A 22,223-nucleotide genomic window follows, 5' to 3' on the forward strand; every position below is an offset into this window, starting at 1 on the left:
GCTATGTGAAGCATTGTAATCATCATCCATATGTTTGGACAATTTTATTTCTCAAAGCACAATGTTTCCTTTTTTCTAGCCATACACTCACACTTTTATCATGCTTTAGAAGATGAAGCTCCTAGCAGACATCTAACAGTGCAGATCACAAATTTAGGACTGACACAAATCCAACTGATCATAGGCTTACAAGATACTTTTTTCCCTTTATGAATTCTATGGCCATTAATCGTTTATCAGACTCTGTTTACATATACAAATGGAGAGGTTACTTTCTACACAAAGGAATTCATTCACTGGTATCTGACAAAAATGACAAGTATTTTTCATAATAAAATATTTATCAGTATCTTTAAAACAGCTTTTATATTTAATCTCATGGATTCTGAAAGATAAACTGGGACAAAGGCATTGGTATGTTGTGTTTACACCAAAGCTTTTCTTTAATTGAAATTCCCTGTAAGTATGTGTCGTGGTTTAACCCCAGCCAGCAACTAAGCACCACGCAGCCACTCACTCACTCCCCCCCCATCCAGTGGGATGGGGGAGAAAATTGGAAAAAAAAAGTAAAACTCGTGGGTTGAGATAAGAACGGTTTAATAGAACAGAAAGGAAGAAACTAATAATGATAATGATAACACTAATAAAATGACAACAGCAGTAATAAAAGGATTGAAATGTACAAATGATGCGCAGGGCAATTGCTCACCACCCGCCGACCGACACCCAGCCAGTCCCCAAGCGGCGATTCCCTGCCCCCCACTTCCCAGTTCCTAAACTAGATGGGACGTCCCATGGTATGGAATACACTGTTGGCCAGTTTGGGTCAGGTGCCCTGGCTGGGCATGAGAAGCTGAAAAATCCTTGACTCTAGTCTAAACACTACTGAGCAACAACTGAAAACATCAGAGTTATCAACATTCTTCACATACTGAACTCAAAACATAGCACTGTACCAGCTACTAGGAAGACAGTTAACTACATCCCAGCTGAAACCAGGACAGTATGAGAGGAAGAAACCTATAAATGCCAGATAGTTTTGAAGGGTTCATTATTTAGTCATTATTTAGGTGATTGGGTATTCATGTCCAGGGATTTCGTGCAAAATCTTTTGTCTATTCTTGGAGAAAAGCAGAGGATCCAATAAAACTGGATAGAAGACCCCCCAAAAGCAACATTTTAACTACATTTTAATATGTTTCCTTTTGGCATATTTGTAATTATTTGATTTCTCAATTTATAAAAAAAGACTGACTAACTCAGTGCCCAGCTATAGAAAGAGATTAGATTGTATCGCCCAGTAGCTGTCCTTATGGACATCACTTTTGTGTTATTTTCCATGTATGATTACTCTTCTTGGTCTAGATTCATGGTGACTTTTGTCTCCTCTTCTACCTATATAGTATCTGCAAAGTAGAAATTCTAAAAATGAAAAGAACAAATAAATACCTCAGTATCTTCTGATGTTCTCATGAAGTAGGATGGAAGCAAGAGCAACTGTCAGTGAGTTCTGTATCATCTGAAGGCAGCTGTCTTCCTATTTAAGTGCAAAGAATGAAAGAGAAAGGAAAAAATTTCATGAGTATGGGGAAAGAACAAGATACATTCCTGAACTGCCCTCCTGACCACTGAAGTGACAACATTTTACAAGTGATGGACCAAAATCCACTGAGATTAAAATTGTGGAACACAAATGAAACACTGGACACCCAATGCCTGCTTGGACTGCAAATGTTCATGACAGCACAGTTTACAGTAAATGAGAAATAAATATTAGTTAAAAAAAAATCTAAAGGGACAAATAATAAAAAAGATTTCTGTTGCAACACTAAAATTCCATCTAGCATTAGAATGCATTAGTATAATGAACAATGATTTCAATTATGGGGTTTCATTGCATTTTTACAAAACGTCTTTCTCTCAGTCAAGTAATAACGTTCACAGTTCAAGAATGCCGATGTCCTGTTCCTCACCAAAAACTGCCAACCCCCTTTTCAATTGGATTTTGAAAGTCAGTGAATGACAACTTAGTCCTGGAAAGGTAACTAAGCAAACAAATTTACTTTCCACATTGTCAGAGTCCACTCATACCAGCACTTGACTAACCAGAAGTACTTGCAAACTTATGCCATGAAAAAACAATGGAAAAAGATATGTAAACTGTGGTTTGAACATTCTGCCTTTAAAAGGCAGAGGAAAAAAAATGAGAATTTTGACAAGAGTTCTGTGTATAGCTACACGATTTCAAGAACATCTGCTTATCCCTCAACATACAAGACAACATAATGATGGAGAAGACAATGACTATCACGTATCAGTTTAATTCATCTAACTGAAACAGACATAGAAGCCATTTGGCCCTATCTATATCAACTTCTCTAAATTATTCAGATATTTTTCAAGTCTGTGACATGTTTAAAGAGTGCAATAAGGATTTGTTAAGCAAAGGGCATTTAGGGAAAAAAAAGAATATTCTAGTCTCTATGGAAAACAGAGTTTATCTTAGGAATAAAGTACTACAGAAGAATTCTACAGTTAATAACAATAAGACATTTTAGCTTTATTTTATTTTAGAGTAGAATAGAATAGAATATTTCAGTTGGAAGGGACCTACATACAAAAAGGGATCATCTAGTCCAACTGCCTGACCAATTCAGGGCTGACCAAAAGTTAAAGCTTTTTATTAAGGGCATTGTCTAAATGCCTATTCAACGCTGACAGGCTTGGGGCATTGACCACCTCTCCAGGAAGTCTATTCCAGTGTTTGACCACCCTCTTGGTAAAGAAATGCTTCCTAATGTCTAGTCTAAACCTCTCCTGGTGCAGCTTTGAACTGTCCCCACGTGTCCTGTCACTGGATATCAGGGAGATCAGCAATTATTAAATTAAAAATTTAATTTTCTCTATTTGTCAAAAGGCAGTATGTGTCCATAGAGGATACACTGTGGTCAGAAAATACATTCTTAGATCATCTGTGCAGTCAAAAGAGTATTGGGATAGTACTGGAATCATGCTCTTTGTCTGCAGTATCTTTCTCTTTGTGGCCTAAAATTAGTCAGTCAGTCAGTCAGTCACACTCCCTCCTCAGAAAAAAACCAAAATACCCCAAGCCTCTTGTGTCCCCAAAATTGCATTGCAAGAGATAGTTAATAACAAAGATAACTAAGAATAGAAGTCCTCTATTGCTGAACAACTGTAATTATGTGGCAAACAGTAAATATAGCTAAAATTAGGTTGTATGGATGTGTAACTCCAGATAAAACAGAAGTTTTGCCATATGAAATAGTAAAAGATACCTTGATAAAGGTTCAGAATGGTCAACTAATACAGCAAAAGCAATTTGCATTAATGATAGAATGGCACATACTTTGGAAAAAAATAAAATTCACATGAAAATATATACTTATTAGAATTACCAAATGCAAAAAAAAGGAAACCCAAAACCCAACACATACAAATATTTATCTGTAGAATCACTGGATGCAAACACCAAAACTAACCAAATTCTCAAGAAATTAAAGTAGGGCATAATTTTATTAATGGTCAGAAAATATAAAAAGTAATTAGTTACTAGACACCTCTGGACTTCCAAGAACTGAGCGGAAATGTCCAAGTCTTCTCAATTCTTGTTCTTGTGCATGTTATTCACTTGTGAGCTCGAATAATGACACAATAGAAAAATCACCTTTTTAAAAAAGTTTTTCCAGTTCTTCTGAATTCCCACTGTTGTTAGAGGCTCTCATATGATATGAAACAAGAACTGTTGGAAATAATTTTTTTAGTGTTTCCCTCCAAAGCATTTTGAGTTGGCTACGTTTGATGTGCTTTTTAAATTTGTAAGGGATAGGACAGCAGGCCATTTACTGAAAGATTGAGACCTTGCCCCTTCCTAAGAATAGGGCTATGGTGAATATCTAGAAAGGGATGTCATCTTCTAAACCTGAGTAAAACAGTGAGCCAAAGGAGGACTTAATCTTTCACATATAAATAGAAAGAAACATTTGAAAGTTACTGTTGTACCTATTAAAGCTATAAAAACATAGTTGTTTTAAATAGTTACTTAAACAAGGTGGAAAATAATCCAATAGGAACCTTTTGGAATATAAACACAAGACCTCCAATCATACAAGGCTTTAAAGGAGATCTGCCTAGACCATTTAATTATATGATATCTACAAGGAGGTTCAAAACAGCTTTGAAGCTCAGAATATTTAAGTTTTATTAGAGTATGAACAAGAATAAACTAAGAGAAATCTGAAAATGACTATGCATGACAAGATAAAAGTAAAAGGAGTTATTTGTAAGTATGCTACTGCCCATCGTGTCAGTGCACAGCAGGTCCTTGTGTCTGGTTTCTAAGAATTTTTTCCATCTGTGAGCATGAACAGCTGGCTGTCAGTCTATTGCCTGATCATCCTAGTAATATTTCAATCTCTGTTTCAGCTGTTCTCTCCCAGCTCCTTGCTGCCACACTCCTGCATCCCTTTTTTTGCCACATGCTGTCACCTAGACTCTCCTCCCCAGTATGTTCAGTGGCTCCAGAACAGGAACCTTTTTCACCTCCTGTTCACCCACTCTACTCACTCTTTTTTGAAATTAATGTGGGCACGAAATGATTTAATATAAAACAGATTCAAACTGTCATAGAGGGCTAGTTGGAGGGTTTTTTTGGGGGGTGTTAAATGGTATCATCTGCTTGTATTGCACCTTCACAAAGTTTGATTAAAAATATTTAATTTCTGTGAGTTTAATTCTGTATGATCCTTTAAAGAGGTTAAGTAGCAAGACAGCAACTGAAAAGCTGCATGTGTACTTTGTGCTCAATGCTGTACTCCATGTGAAGATGAGCCTGACAGGTGAACTGCAATAGATGTAAGATGGGACAAATCGTTTTTTCTAAGAGCAAACAAGCAAGCTCAGGCTTATATACCCTTTTAAAGAGTCAAGCTGAGGAGGAAAACACCAATTTGGAGCCTGCAGCTTGCGTGCAGATTGGAAGACACAATGGAAAGACCTTGTTATAGTAGTACCTTAAAGGCAGAAAATGTTGCCTAACTTAATACTTGGAGGAAAAAAAATACCAAATGTTAAATGTCCGAACAGATTTGGAATGATTTTGTCCTATTGCATGGTTGGTACAATTCAAGCATTCTCCTAAGTATGAAATTCAACTACTGTTCACTTGAGGAAATTAATTGTTAGCTTTTTCTCAGGAAGAAAACCAGAAATGTGTACTTTGGTTTATATGAAACTCTACACTGGACAGGAAAGTGGAGTAAAGCACTTTTTAATAGGTTCATTATTTTGTGCATTGGGATTTTTATTTTAGGATATGATTCACTGTGCACCTACTCACAGCTCTACCTGCAAGCACTCTGTGACAGGCAGAATACCATATTTACAGTTGTGCTCTGTACAGTATGTCAAATGACTCCTACAACAGATGTCAACAGCACTGACAATCAACAGAGAACCACGTTTCGTGTTCTTTGGTCATAACATTTCCTTTTACATCACTTGTCCTTTACTAAAAACTAAACCAAAACCCCCTAACCCACTAAACATCCAAAGCAGAATAGTCCAGTCTTCTGCTTTTGGGATATCTGAACTCTGAAGAATTCAAGCGAAACACATGGCTGTCACCCAGTGTAGGTGGCTGTATAAAACAGAAAATTGAATTACTGTCCCAACATGGCAGAATAGGTTTAATAGGTCTTGGAAGCTCTGCATCTGTACCCATATTCTCATATTGCATACAGGTTTGTACAGATACAAACCCTAAAGAATATGATGAGTTTACCACTGTCTTTTGCTTTCTTCCTATTCATCTCCTTTCATTTTTCCTGTTTCCTCCTCTACTCACAGATATATCAGAAGTGTAGCTGAATGAGAGATAGAAAAGCCCTCCCATTTTCTTTTATCATTGAATGTTATTTTTCAGTAACATAATATATATTTAATTCTGACATAATAAGGCAGGTGTATCTAATCTGCATTTGAAAGAAAAGCATCAAAAACTCTATTTAAATCCTGTAATTCAGTGTCTACTTCATTAGTTAGAATAGTTTTTTCATTCAGTACCAGCGTGCATCTTGCCAGAAAGAAAGGAAGCATGAGAGCAATTAAAAATAATTAAAAAAAAAATATTAAGGCACACTAGAAAAATGTTCCCTGTTCCAAAAGATTTAGAAGAAGAGAATTGGAAATATGAAAATTACAGTGCTCTGGCCAGGACACTGTAACAGGAACCACAGTCCCAGAGCTCAGTCCCTGACAGACTCAATGCCTAGAAAGTTCTAGTGGATTGCAATTTTATATTTGGAGCAACTGACTATTGAATTATTTTCATAGGAAGAACTTGCATTAGTTTAATTTTCTTAAAATTGCAGTCATCAATAACAGTGATAAAAAGATGGAACACTAGTTAAATATCTAAGAGAAAAGATATAGTGTTAATAAAGTGCTTCCTCCCTGTTAAACAACTGGAAAAAGTTGTTGTGGGATGGTCATACTACAGACCAGCACGTATGCTGAGAGAGAGAGAATGAGTGAGACTGGCTGTTTAGCTATTATAAATTAAATGAATACATTCTTAATAATTTGTTATGAGTCCTAAAGAGAACTTTCTTAATTTCGTTTGTTGCACAGGTTCAGCTTGCAAAATCTTAGAAGTACTTAAAAAAAAAGAACTAAAATTTAAAAGCTAACAGAAGAAAACAGAAGAAAATAAATAAAATTTAAGGAGAAGGTAACACAAATGTATGTTTTAGCTAATATGTAAATTGTGGTCATTAACCTAACTAAATCTTGCTCCAAGAGAAATAAGGATGTTAGTATAAATCAATGAGTAAGCAAAACAAGCATATACAGAATCTATATCCTAAATTTTATTTAGCAATAATCTAGACAAAAAGAAGTTTTAAATATTTTCTTCTTACATGATTGTGTTCACATGTTCTGATGAATATTCAGTGTAAAAGACAAACAGGAATAATGAAGGCTTCAGCTGTATAAGAAAGTTACATAAGTTTACAGGATCTATTTCTAAACAATTTGTCTTTATATTTACACATATAAATCAGAATTTTGAAGTGGATCTGCTTAAAAATTTCCCTTACAGTGAGCTCCTCAAAGTAAACCAGAAGTTTTTTAATCTCAATTCCACTACAAAATATATCCTTTTTTTGGAGGCAGCCAGGTAAGGCAGAATATAAAGACAGCTTATAAACAAGTCATTTCCTGCCAATTTCTCTTTGTTCAAAGAGAATCCTTGCTCAAAGAGAACCCTTGCTTTCAGACCTGATGTCTGTCTCCTCAGTAATTTTACGCGTTGGAGAAAACTCTGAAGTTTCCTCCAGAATCAAGGAGGTTTCTGTTTTATCACCTGTGAAATCTGACTTACAGCTCTGTAGCCTTTGCAGCAATTTCTGCTCTTGACTCTTCCTGTGGAGCTGCAGCCTCCTAGACCCTTGCTTGTGTTTGTCTCTGCCTTTTTACTCCTTGGTAAACATGTGTTTTCTGAAATCGCCTCTTCTGGAGTAGTTTTCAATGTCCTCAAGCAATGAACAACCTGCTCTGCTTCCATGAGGTCTTACCTGATGCAGTCACTCTTATTAATGGAACACAGCAAGTAATAAGAATGAAAAGCCCCCAAGTTAGGCAATCTGCTATATCCACCTATGTTTACATTAGCATCATATGCAGTAGGATTTAATTAGGTAATGGACTAAAGGATACACTTTTCTTCAACAGTTTGCACAGTATACACCACATTATAATCAAATTATGTGTTCTCTGAAATCAGACATACTTCCACTGTTACTGAATGAAATAATTTCTTGCAGACAGGATAGGAAAAGCTTTTATCCAATACTGATTATCTCCTATGGTTTTTTTGGTAGCCAAGAAAAAGCCACGTTCCCAAAGCATTTCACTTTTCCTTTAAAAATATGCTATAAAACACTGAATGATTAATGATTTTCCATTTTACAAGTTGCCATTGTAAAATTGTTCTGAAATAGATTACTCTCAATTTTGCACTCAAAAATCATACTACACCCTATGACTCACTAAAAGAATGTCAGGGAAAAAAGCCTTAACATTTTAAAATACCAAAAATGGGGGGGAGGGTGAGAAAAGGCCCAATGAAAAGCAGCTTAAAACACATATGGACTAGCTATTATTTTGGAAACTAGAAGTATACAGTATTTTGCAGCGTTTCCATTTTTCACTCTGGAACTGAGTTCGAGTCCCTCACTTCTCAACTGCTAAGGTCAGTTTAGACCTGTACCATACGGGTACAGAGTCAACCCAGCAAAACAGTTCACAGAAAGAATTCCTCACCTTGAAGGCCTGGGCAATTTTTTGTTAACAAAATGCAGCTACATTTAAAAATACAATTTAATTGATGATTTCCTGAGATCACTCCATGGAAAGTCTGTACTGAACTATGTTTAAGAATGCCAGATGTATGCACTTAATCCAGAGTCACTTTTCTGGATCAAGATGATTGTCCTCATCAGGCAGACAATGGAAGCTCAGCATTTAGCTGAGATCATGTGGTGGGTTGACCCTGGCTGGACGCCAGGTGCCCATCAAAGCCGTTCTATCACTCCCCCTCCTCAGCTGGACAGGGGAGAGAAAATATAACAAAGGGCTTGTGGGTCGAGATAAGGACGGGAGAGATCACTCACCAATTACCGTCACAGGCAAAACAGACTCAGCTTGGGGAAAATTAACTCAAATTTTTACAAATCAAGCAGAGTAGGGTAATGAGAAATAAAACCAAATCTCAGAACACCTTCCCTCCACCCCTCCCTTCTTCCCGGGCAAAACTTTACTCCCGGATTCTCTACCAGCCCCCCACCCCAGCAGTGCAGGGGGACGGGGAATGGGGTTTATGGTCAGTTCATCACACGTTATTCTCTGCCGCTTCATCCTCCTCAGGGGCAGGACTCGTCACACTCTTCCCCTGCTCGAGCGTGGGGTCCCTCCCATGGGAGACAGTCCTCCACGAACTTCTCCAACGTGGGTCCTTCCCACAGGCTGCAGTTCTTCATGAACTGCTCCAGCATGGGTCCTTTCCATGGTGTGCAGTCCTTCAGGAGCACACTGCTCCAGCGTGGGTGCCCCACGGGGTCACAAGTCCTGCCAGAAAACCTGCTCCATGGGCTTCTCTCTCCACAGATCCACAGGTCCTGCCAGGAGCCTGCTCCAGTGTGGGCTTCCCACGGGGTCACAGCCTCCTTCGGGCATCCCCCTGCTCCAGTGTGGGGTCCTCCCCGGGCTGCAGGTGGAGATCTGCTCCCCCGTGGACCTCCCTGGGCTGCAGGGGGACAGCCTGCCTCACCATGGTCTTCCCCACGGGCTGCAGGGGAATCTCTGCTCCGGCGCCTGGAGCATCTCCTCCCCTTCCTTCTGCACCAACCTGGGGGTCTGCAGGGTTGTTTCTCTCACATCTTCTCATTCCTCTCTCTGGCTGCCATTTCTGTCTGTCCCAACTTTCTTTTCCTTCTTAAAAATGTTATCACAGAGGCGTTACCACTATCACTGATTGGCTCGACCTCGGCTGGTGGCAGGTCCGTTTTAGAGCCAACTGGTGGTATTGGCTCTTTCAGACACAGGGGAAGCTTCCAGCAGCTTGTTACAGAAGCCACCCCTGTAACCCCCCCTGCTACCAAAACCTTGCCACACAAAGCCAATACAGATCATCAGTAGTTTTTACCCCTTCTGATGTTCTAGGAAGACAAAAAGAAGGCCAATGGAAAGGAAGCAGAAAAGGACAAACAACTTTTCTGACCAATCACCATAATAAAATAGCAATTTGTGCTCTGAACTTCATGGAAGAAACTCAAACAGCCTTTAAAGAGCAAGAGTAGATGTGTACTGCAAATCATTTTTAAGAATCTGGTTTGAAGTTCTGAACTTGTATAGAAGTAGAACCTTAGTACCAAAGGTTAAGTCACAGCCCTTGACCCACCACATCTTTTTTGAGATACCATTCACTATAAAGACTGTAAAAATAATTATTAATGTTAATAATATACCCAAACAATCTGTTGGCCCTACTGAGATAGTAGCGTTGCCAAAATGCAAGCAGAAAAATTAGGCATGAGAAGTGCCTAATTAGGAACTTGCCAAGTAAATTATAAGTGTAGCCTTTTAATAGAGAAGAAGCTATAGCCAACATGGGAATAGACCATAAGCTATTTCTTGTTTGACTTAAATGCGTAAATTAGGTATGGGAATAGTGTAACTACCTAGTATTTTGAAGGGTTATCAACAAAGCTGAGCTGTGGGCAACCACACAAGCAGAGTAACCATAGTAAAACCATTGACTTAAAATTGACAGATATAAATCGGTAATTCTGGCAGCCTTTAAGAATCTGACCTTATTAAGCAAAGTTAGAATACACTTGGAAAATAAATAGCTGAATTAGTTTAAACAAGAAATAAAAGCATGCCTAATATTTTTTCTGGAGTGCTAGCTGAAGGAATGTTTATTATAATGGGGTATCTCATTCTGATAGGCTATTTTGAAAACAAATAAACAAAAGCCAAGTACAGAAACAGGCAACAAAATGAAGTAGGCTCTACTCAGCTGCTCTCATTATGCAAAACAGGAGACAATGGGTTTGATTTTAGTAATAAGCATCATCAATGCCTAAGTTTCTCCTTCAGTGAACTTGTGATTCGTAATATTTTCAGAATTACTAGTCAAAGTAACAGAAGTTATGGTTAAGAGTCCTTTTCCCTGTTATTTAGTCAAAATACTTTACATCTTTACTCCTCATACTTAGTTGGCTTTGCATCAGCTAAAGTGAGAACAGCTGCATCCTACTTTGTATGAACATCTCATTACTGTCTGGATAACAATACTACCTAGGCAGGCTGCTTCATTTTTAGCTGTGCCATCAAACACCCAGTCCATCAGCTGTTAGAAAACGGTTGCAGTACCAAACAAAACCAAGTCACAGATCAGCCCCTCCAGCAGGAAACAAATTCCAGAAATTCACTGACGATTTCCTAAGATAAAGGTGTCTGACAGCCCCTGACCTACTCTGTTATGTTTTTTTAATCCCTCAGAGCAGAAAAGCACCAAAATCAGTGTAAAACTGTGTTTCATCTTGGTCAGCTACTGTACAAAACAGAACGGAGCCTTTTATTCACAGTGTAATTACCTGCATTCCCAGTTTAACCATGACATACAGCTATCTGTATTGTTTGTAGCATTTTCTTAGGAAGTATCCTTGATGTTTCCTGGAACATTGATAGGAAGAGGCCTTAAAGGATGACCAGTAACGCACAAGTAGTCAGTGCCAAGCCTCTCAGATTTTCAGAATGTGCACATCTTTGGGGCTCTTTTTCTTTAAATGTGGTTGTTAGACTTTATAATTAACTGATTTTACCTGCCTCATAGGATCCTTAAAATTTAATTCTGGGCTTGGCAAAAACATCAATACCAGACCACTTAATTTTTGTATTGTCAAACAAGCTCTAGTAGATACTTAATATACTTCTCCTTCCTGATTAACTATGCTTGATGTGTTTGGATTTTAAGCTTTTTCTAAAGTCAAGGACATACTGGATTACTATCAATTGCTAGTTCTTATTTCTTATACAATTTAATACTCCTTGGCTGCCTTCTATGTAAGAGCCACAAAAGAAGAAAATAAAGAATGAAGCTGCATTTTAAAAACAGATATATAGCCTGATACATACCTGTATGCATGTGACAATATTTATATGTATCTCCCAAAATTCCTCCACAAGTCTCTACTGGTTGCCACAGGACAGAGCAAACAAAAAGGATGGTGGTTTTTTAGGCTACTGAAATAGTTCAGGAAGAAAAGTTCTGGCCAATACTATATTCAGATTCTCTCCAGAAAATGGTGCAGGAAGAAAAGGATTATTTTTGGATCCTTGTGTTCTCCCTAAATTTTTAAGACTGAATCAAGGAGGGATTGGCACTTTGACACCCAGGGCTAGAAGAGAAATTGTCTCCAGCCATACTAATTTTCATGATGGGGTCCATGAATATGTTGTTAGCTGAAGACTGGGAAGTCAGGGAAGACAGAAACTGCGTGTTGCATTTGTGATATTCAGCATCCAGCAGCACATAGGAATATTCTTCCTGTAGCAACATGGATGGCCAAGTGACTGTGAAAAAGTGAAGACAATGACTCGCCTTCAGGTTACGTATTCAGAAACTGTTTGGAAGGAGTTGAATGAAAATGTGTTTGGATTGCTGCTGGGGAAGTTGTTGAATCCTTGGGGCAGACTGTAACGATGCTTCATGTGAAAGCTGTACATTGAGAGACCAGGACAAGAGCAGGTGGTAAAGCACTGTGGGAAAATTTGAACTTATTCTAAGATCAACTAATGGAGGTAATCTCACTGCCACAAGAGACAGATCCTGAACAAAGAAGGAGCACTCTGAGGCTGCTATTTTAGTAGCCAATCTGCTATGGGCAGATACCACTCCTGCTCTTGATGCTTAACATGGAAGTTACAGGTTAAGAACGGCCTTTAAGATTCAGAAGACTACCTCCATGAGCAACAAATCTGTACACACTGAGCATTTTCCAGTAACATGCTCCTGAAGATAATACAGGAAATTAGTACACCCATTTAATCATACAATGTAACCTTCACAGGAGAGGCCAATAGTTAAAAAGAGATTCTTCTGCATTTAACAGTATCTCTTTGCTAAAGTAGCATTTTCTACCCTCATATATTGAAAGGATTTGGTACCCTTCCCTTGTCTTTCACTGCAAGAGAATAGATTTAATATACCTCTCATTGCAAGTCTGGTTCCCTGGCAAGTACCAGCTGCCTTCTCTTAATGAAATTGGTGGTGGTGATGGTGTTTCTTCACTCATGTTCAAATAATCCGAGATAACTATGTGGGCAGCCTTGGGCAGATACTTGGTTAATCCTCAAACCATGGCTTAGAATGGATAAAACATATAAGGATCTATATATTACATCTATATATTTTAATCAAACAGACATGGATCAGGATACAGAGATATATATGAAATGGTCTGTACTAAGCATTATATGTAGATATTGATATGGACTTTAAAGAAATATGCAATCAATTTCTGACTAGCTAGGCTATATTCCCTTTGCTTCAATAAAAAGAATGAAATAAAGAAAACATCTAATTTATATGAATGCCCTCAAAAATTTGAAGTTTTCTGTTAGATTTTTCTAAATAACACAAATAAGTCTGTCTATCCATACTGCATGTTGGTACTTTACGCTCTAGGCCACACAAAAGACCACAGATCACATGCCTTAAATTTTAAACAGTTTTAATATTCACAGATCCATTAAATTATTTTAAAACTAATTAGAAAGCTTTAGTTGTTACACTGTTTTACTGCAAATTACTCACAGTGACAAAATTGGTTTCTTAAGCCACAGTCTTGCAGAGATATGCACATGAATTAGACTATTTTTTGTACTTCTAGACTACAGTGAGATCACTGGCAAACATAAGTGTAAGCGTAAATTTAAATTTTCACATAACTGCAGTCCATTTAATTATCTTTTTGGTCCATATCTGGCAAGACAATTTTCAAAAAGATACACCAAATATATTAGTATGGTTTCATCGATTACGTCAGTGGGTTTTGTTTGTTGTGTACTATTATTTCTACTTGTGGCATATTCTTAAAGTAAGCCTATACCTTAGATAGGTTGCCTTCTCCTCAAGCAATCATCAACATTTTCAACAATGATTTGCAGATGGTCTATACATTCTCAAACAGCTCCACTTTAAATCACTAGTAAAAATAAGAAGGTAATTTGCATTTATTAATTATTTTATGGTTTACCAAAAATATGGAGGAAATATGTCAACGTAATTGATATTTACTTACAGCATGAGTGTTATACACCCATTTATAATAAAAAAAAATCAACATAATTAACAGAAAATATTTTGTGCTATATAGATTTTTAAATGGTATATTAAGAAAATAAATACGACAAAGACAGATTCATAATCTCATTTCCATGCTTAGTAAACAGTAAAATTAACATGCTTACTTATACTCCTCTATGAAAAATATAACTACCTTAAAATAATTTTTTCAAATGCTTTTACTGGAAATGCCACATAAAATCAACTGCTTGCCCTGTGTAGGCCCAGGGAATAGATCCAGGAGGGCAAAGGACCCAATTAATAAGATGAGCTAAAAAAAATAACAAGACAAACAGATGGACACACATGGCAGCTAACAGTGTGTCTATTTCTTATGAACTAAAGTTAAAAAAAAACAAATTATGCTTATTTTGCATTCCCAAAAGATAACTAAGCATAAACGAGCTGCGAGTACTTTTTTTTTGTCTTATTGAAACAGTAATTTTCAATTATCAACGCAGTGAACGTTCTGTGTCACTCCTTCAGAACCAATAATGATTTCAAACTTTGAGATATATATTTAATGTGTTTGGTGCAAAAGAAGCACTACTGATAACTGGCTACCTCTGAAGGATGTCTCCCTGTATTCAGTAGATTGCAATGCAGCATCTGTAACAATGTCAAATAATAACAAACTTCACACCTCATTCCTAAGCCAATCCCATGCAATTAATTACATTTCTTCATTTCACCTGCTTTAGTAAGGGTCCATAAATACCATCCTTGTGGGAAAACATACAATTCCCCAAATTAATGCTTTCCTGAATGTGAATAGTGTTTTTCAGGGAGTTGGGTCCATCTCAGTTATTGCAGACCTGGTGATCTGCCTTTGGAGATATCTGTAACTTTTATTATAGGTGGATGCCTTAGTCATCTTGCTTCTTTTTAGCCACTGAGAAACTAACGCTCAAACTTAAGAGAAAAGACAGAGATTGAATTTAAGGCAGAATGTTCACAGTCATTAGAAAATCCTAACTTCTATGGAACTGTTAAGATAATTCTTATCACAAATAACTCCAATAATAAAAATGTAAAGTATAATTTTGTGAGTGAAATTACCAAAAGTCTGCCTAGTGCATTTGTGTTAGTCTGGGCAAATAATCAGAAACAATAGCCTTTTGTATAAACTATGTAAAAATCTCACTGTTTCACTTAATAAATTAAATAATAATTAAAAGAAGGAGGATATTGATTTTATAAGGAAGGAAGCTTATGAAGCCACTGAAAATTTACACTAAAAAATCTCAAAAAGAACGTTTTGCAAATTAGCATGCTTTGAAAAATTTACAGACTTCAAAGCAGTTAAAGCTAAAAATTTTCATAAATTACTCAAACTATAGTAATGCAGAGAATTTGGCTGCTATAGACCATTTGCCACATGTTTTCCATTTTCTTTATAGCACTTAGGAAATCAAGCTGAAAGCAGAAAAGGATTTTATGACTGTGAGGCAGTCACAGAATCTCACACCAACAGCCCTAAAGAAACAGAAAGGGCGCAAACAGAGAAAACTGTGGATGTGCAAGGTGTTCTGCCTGGAAAGAGGAACTGCAATCAACATATAAAGTAGAAGCAGTAACTACAGAAGTCCCAGACAAGTTTAGGGCAAAAAAAAATGAAGTCCTGGTGTACCACACCAATCCTCCTGCCAGAGTTCTTTCACTGCCTGTGCTGGTTTTGGCTGGGATAGAGTTAATTTTCTTCATAGTAGCTGGTATGGGGCTATGTTTTGGATGTGTGCTGAAAACAGGGTTGATAATGCTGGAGATGTTTTGGTTATTGCTGAACAGTGCTCACAGAGAGCCAAGACCTCTTCTGCTTCTCACCCCACCAGCAAGGAGGCTGGGGGGGCACAAGGAGTTGGGAGGGGACACAGCCAGGACAGCTGACCCCAACTGACCAAAGGGATATTCCAGACCACAGGACGCCATGCTCAGCATATAAAGCTGGGGAGAAGAAGGAGGAAGGGGGGATGTTCAGAGCGATGGCGTTTGTCTTCCCAAGTCACCATTATGTGTGATGGAGCCCTGCTTTCCTGGAGATGGCTGAACACCTGCCTGCGCATGGGAAGCGGTGAAGGAATTCCTTGTTTTGGTTTGCTTGCGTGCACGGCTTTTGCTTTACCTATTAAACTGTCTTTATCTCAGCCCACGAGTTTTCTCACTTTTACCCTTCTGATTCTCTCCTCCATCCCCCTGGTGAGGGAGGTGCATGAGCAGCTGCATGGTGCTTAGTTGCCGGCTGGGGTTAAACCACGACACTGCCTTCGTAGCTACTCAGCATGTGGTGAGAATCTAGGTCCCAATATAGGAACAATTGAAGAAACACCAGGATCCTACATAGCTACAATATGACATGAAGCTTTTTTTCTGTTTTTTTTTTTAATAACCAGAAAACAAGCAGTCTCCTTAGAAAGGTATTTAAGTTCTTAGAAAAGCTTTTTGAAAAAGTGAGTTCATTGAAGTTTCCCAAATTGTAAATAGTGTATTATCTTCCACTGCCTATAAACTAAATTTTGCTTTCCATATTAAAATCTGATTTGATGAGTAGCTATTGAACTCCATTTGAGATAAAATTTGCTCATGTCATACTTACTTTTCAACTGCTTCAACTAATTTACAAAATATGCAAAAAATGTAGCATAAAACTAAAATATTCACTATCTACCATGCATGTGTCGCTAAACTAGATGATCTTACAGCTTTTTACCATAGGACTTAACTCAAGACACAAAAATAAATTCTCTTTTCATCAAGCTCCTGTCTGTGAAACTCTAATTCAGCATTACATATGGGAATTCTCCTATCAGCATTCATAAACACAGCACATTGTAGCTAGGCAAGGAAACAAAGCTTATCTCCAATGTTTTGTTACCCTCATCCAACATCTTCCATAGCTTCTCAACTGAAAGGGCTGTTTTATCTCCAGTCCCTTCTTTACCCTGATATTCTTGCTTAGTTGCATTTTTTAAGCTCGCTCTTATAATTGTAGTTTTCAAAACCAAGGGGGAAAATTCTCCTTACCAGTAACGGTGTTCCTTCCTTGGATAATTCACAAGTGCATTTTAACAAAGGGTGTATTTATCGTAATCACAAAAGACTGAAGTCTATCCTTGCAGGGTCTGCAGAAGAAATGCTCTAATCCCTGCCCCACTAACACTGCATAAGACAGAACATACCCACTGCCATTTTTGTACCACTGCCATCTTCGATCAGTTCCTTTCAGATACAAAGACATATGTACAAAAGACTTGCCTTTTCTATCTAATGTATGTATAGACTAGAAATCACTTTCTTCGAGAGGCTCACGTAAGTATTCTAACAACAGCTGATGGCATGCACTATCCAACTATCATTTAAACAGTGGTGGTTTGAAAAGTTCCATTATAAAAGCGACTGTAGACTTTGGGAATGGCACAGTGCTCGATATGTGACTTTATGGGAAGATGTCTGAAGTGAGACGTTAAAGAACACAGCTACTGAGGTCACTCAAGTACAGGTAAAATGCTGGTATTGTAACAGGTCCGAACACAACACCACATATGTTACAACAAACTGCTGCGCTGAAACAACAGAACACACTTCCCACAGTAGAAATGAAGAGTTTGGGAAACTTTCTGTAAGGCTTACACATGCAAAGGTAAAATAAGAATACCTTTTTGATGTTGAGTATTTAACAATACAGAGCTAGCTCGAGAAGCATAAGGCCAAAGAACACCAGGAGGTGAATCTCCTAGATTAATTTAATGGCATTTTGATGCAACAAAGAAAGCATCAAGGAAACATACTGAGGGACCTTCTGTCTTTCAGAAGGACAAGAAGGCAGTTGGACTAGATGATCATTGAAGGTCCCTTCCAACTGAATTATTCTGTTCTACTCTATGCTAACATAACTTACATTTCTGTAACCTGGATTTCATTTGCCACTCTACTGTCACATCACTCAGCATCAGAAGGTCCTTCTGAAATTATTCAATTGATCCTAATTCTTACTTCTTTTGGAATACCAGACCTCCAAACCCCTGCACAGCCCTTTTTCCAGGCCTTTTCTATGATAGTACAAGTCATGTGTGTCATGCAAGACCTGTGTTATGTGAACAGGTTCAGATCTCCAAAGACAATGGTCCTCCACTGCAAAAATTTAGCATATATTCCTACTCTCTGTTTTTTAAGTTTTAGCAATCTGTTCATCCTTTCAGTACCCTTCTACTTGTGCCATGGCTGCTTAGTTTCTTAAACTTCTGGTTAGGGAATCTCTTGAAAGCTTTCTGGAAATCTGAGGAACCTATCATCAACAAGATCATTTTTACTGATGTAATTTTCCATCTGCAGGGACACATGATGTCACACATCTAGAATGAAACTTAAAATAGAATTGCTCAAAAGGCTGATATAAACTTTGAAACAAAAATATCTAGCTAGATTCCAAGTCAAGAGTATACAATAATTTGCTTTATCTGGTTCTTTTCATGGCTGCTTTGCCTTCATGACACATACTTCGGAAACTCAAGAATTTATCTCATTTTTTTACTTCTCAGGGTACAACAACAAAATCAAAGTCAAAAAGCTGCATCTAAAACTTGCTGATGCATCAAAGAACAGAAATTACACATGACAATGCTAAAGGCGGACAGAAAGAAAAAAAGCTTTTATTTTAGCATACAATTTTCCAAGAATTAAAGAACAAGTATCAAACTGGTAGCAGTATTAAAATGAAGGTTGAAAACTGTCAACTTCTGATAGGAAGATTATTTTTAAAGTGTTAGAAACTAGTCAGACGTTCCTAAGTCAAATGAGAGCAAATTAACAGCTTAAATGTTCAGGTTTACATGGGATAGGTACACACTAAAATACAAAGAGAAGAGTCTTTAAAAAGAGGCAGCTTACAGTTTACAGAAAGACAGAAGAGGCTACTATACCAAACAAAATTCCATAGAACTGAAATAGCTTCTGTTGTAATTAGAATTATTAATGTAAAGGATCATGCTACTTTATTCAGGTAGAATTAATTTACCTATTTCAGGAGTCAGCACAAGGAATTCTGAAATCAACTTTGGCAACCTATGTATAGTTATTTAAGCACCCATCATTCTTTTAGCAAACAACCTTGTGGATGACCTGCATGGCTTTAGACTCTGGAGATAAAAGACTACAACTATCCAAACATCTAGATTATGTAATACAACTTGGTTTCAAGGGAAAACAAAGGACAGACAAAAGAGAAAGAAAAACACAACTTATTGAGGGTTTTGGGTAGTTCTACTGAAAATGAAAGTAATCTCAGAATTATTTAGAAATCCTGATACAGAAAAATGGAAGGAAACTTAAAGATGTATTTCAAGATGTAAAACAGTCTCTAAACATTGCTGAAAAGAGACACTGTATGTTTTTATCACGGAAATATATCAGGCAGTTAAAACTGCAGCCTCTTAATTTGTTGGCTATACCTTTTAACAAATCTTTCCTTCCTGTCTTTCAGAGTATATTTTTTTTTTCTTATGAAGTTTTTTTACCTACTGTTCAGAGTTTTCTTGTACAGATGATGAAAGAAATATTACTCATGTATATTTCTTTGAAATGGGATGTATTACATTCACACTGTATGCACACTTTCTGTGTGTTGGTGTCTGCATACAGATGCAGGTAAAGTAGCATTTCATCTGGATGCCTTTTGCATCAGCAGAAATATGCATCACCTTACCTTATGTCATGAAATTAAAAAAAAAACAAACAAAAAACCAAAACAAAGCAAGCAGTGATCGTCATTGTATTCTCAATTCTTTCTAACCCCATGTCTCTTAGTAGGAGGAGGAATTCTGAAAGAGAGATAAAGGAAGGCTAGTGAATGTGCATTTAAGCAACACATACCTATAGAGGAACTTTCTCCTTTCTTTCTTTTAGGTGCCATCCAGATGTACATTCACAATGTAAGCAAGCTCACAAAGCTCTGCCAATACCCAGTAAGTAAGTGGAAGTTGATTTTAAAACCCTCTGAGGAAATCTGCTCCGCCAAAAAAATACAGCATCAGCCCTGCATGCCCTTACAATAACAAACTGGTTACTAAAAATGTGAATGGAATTAACAATAGCCATTCTACAAATACTTAGGTTTAGTAACTTTTTTAACAGTTCTGCTGATGTGGTCTGAACACAGCATAGACTCAAACTGACAGAACCACTTGGGAACCTTTCAACCATTTGGACAGCCTCTGAACAGACATGGTGATGCCCTTTTGATTTCCTGGTAACAGAAACTGCTGTGGAAAGTCATCAGAAGGGTCAAGTAATCCCATCCTCCTCTTTTTTGTAAAACCCAGACAAATACCGCACGAGAAACTGTTTTCCCACCTCACCCCCTCAAAAAACCGCAACCAAACCAACCCAAAAAAACCCCAAACCCATGAAGGTTGAGTGAGAAAACAGAGTATTAACATCCTGATTCCAATTCCATCCTGGAATTCCAATCCAGCTTTAGAACTTTGAACGGATCCTCAGAAAATCCTGGTCCAGGAAAAATACAAAGGATGAGGCATAAGAGAGCTTACAAACCTCTAAACTCATCCTGACGCAGATGATAACTGCAGCTAAACCAGAAGCCTCTGACACCTAGAAACTTCAAGTGTTCTAATCAGGGTATAATTGTTATTAGTTTGCCTTAAACCCAAATGTGGACTAAAACTACTGTAAACAAAAGTGTAAAGTAAGTGTACTGCAAAAAGTGTACTAAGACAATGTAATCAAAACCAGCATGCAGGTATTTTGTAATTCTGTGATGACAGTGTCAGATACAATGCGTAAATTTTTTATGTAAATATTTGAGCAACATGACCATCAAAGGGACAAATGAAGATATGTGTAGATGCAGTAGGCCTCCAAGTAACAACAAATTGCCAAAGAACAAAATAAGCACAAGATATTAACACGATAGAAGATTGCAAGTAGGCAGAATATCCTGTCAAAAACACAAGCAGGACAACTGGAAAGACAAAAGAAAATAAGTTAAGCAATATCAGGAGATGGTAAGACACCCCTTTGGCCTTTTTGGGGGGGAGAGAGTCAGAGAGGATAAAAACATGAAGAGGAAATACAGAAGAAAAAACAAGCCTGCTTCAGTTCTGGCTTCTCTCATCAAAGGGCTCTCGTATCTGATCACCTTGATCTCAATGACTGAAATGAAAGACCACAGTCATCAGTGCTAATTGTACGGCACCATTCCTGTGGTTTTATGTATTCCGTTAACCTGGAATATAATTATTAAAGACTCATATTTTCATATATGTAGTGATAATGATGTAGTACTAACAATTAGCACAAACTGTGTTGTTAATGAATGAATTTGGTAAAGTTTTGCTTTAATATTTAAAATTGGGCTGATCTGTCAGTCTTCTAAACACTCCCTTGCATTACAGCAATTGGCAATTCCCTGATTTTATATATGCATGTACATACATATATCTACAAATACACACACACACACGTATGTTTATGCATGATTATACACATACACCCATTCAGCTACAACAATAAGGATGACATATTCTCAGAGTGGTGGAATTAGTAAGTAAGAAAAGTATTCTTAATCAAGTTTCAGTTCGACATGGGATTCCTGATAGCTGGAAAAATTTAAGCAATTGTTTACACAACTGTATCTATAGTATCACTCTGTTCACTCATTTTCTGCTTTAAAAGGCTGCCAGAGCTCATGAGGGAGGTCCTGAATGCGTGGTGTTGTAGACGAAGGGGTTACAGAAGAATATCAAACTAGATGTGCCATTCACCACAATTCCAGAAGCCATGTAATTCACAGCAAATAAAGCTCAGGTTTTGCAAAAACTGACATCATCTTCAAAAAATGATGGAGAAAGAACAGAGAGAAAATGAAGCAACACAGAAAGGAGGCCAACAGCTTATCTTTTTGTCACAGACTGTGGTAGTCTATAGAAGAACTTCACAGGTGGAAAGAGATTAAGCTACCATCATAGAATAGCCAAAGACCTACACTGATAAAAAGTTCATACACAAAGGTCAAGGTGGGTTGATGATAAGTGGATGCACTGGTTTTGCCCGGGATGGAGTTAATTTTCTTCATAGCAATTCATATGGTGCTATGCTTTGGATTTGAGACCAAACCACTGGTTTGGTCTCTGTTTCAGCTCTTGCTGAACAGTGTCATGGCCTTCTGTTTTTCACACTGCCTCACCAGTGAGCAGGCTGGGGGTGCACAAAAACTGGGAGAGGACACAGCCAGGACAGTTGACTCCAACTGACCAAAGGGATATTCCATACCGTATGA

The 22,223-nt window shown here is 37.6% G+C and overlaps 1 protein-coding gene across 2 annotated transcripts in view; it reads right to left on the bottom strand.

The window, feature by feature from the left end:
- Positions 1-22,223, bottom strand: part of SGCG (sarcoglycan gamma) — a 162,662-nt gene that overhangs the window by 114,665 nt on the left and 25,774 nt on the right. For both annotated transcript variants that reach the window (XM_069808152.1, XM_069808151.1), the window contains exon 2: positions 1,450-1,537. In XM_069808152.1, coding sequence (XP_069664253.1) covers positions 1,450-1,473 — 24 coding nt within the window. In that variant the 5' untranslated portion in view covers positions 1,474-1,537. The remainder of the gene's footprint in view (positions 1-1,449; positions 1,538-22,223) is intronic.

This window comes from Haliaeetus albicilla, chromosome 20 (assembly GCF_947461875.1).
Source record: "Haliaeetus albicilla chromosome 20, bHalAlb1.1, whole genome shotgun sequence".
Taxonomy (NCBI): Eukaryota; Metazoa; Chordata; class Aves; order Accipitriformes; family Accipitridae; genus Haliaeetus; species Haliaeetus albicilla.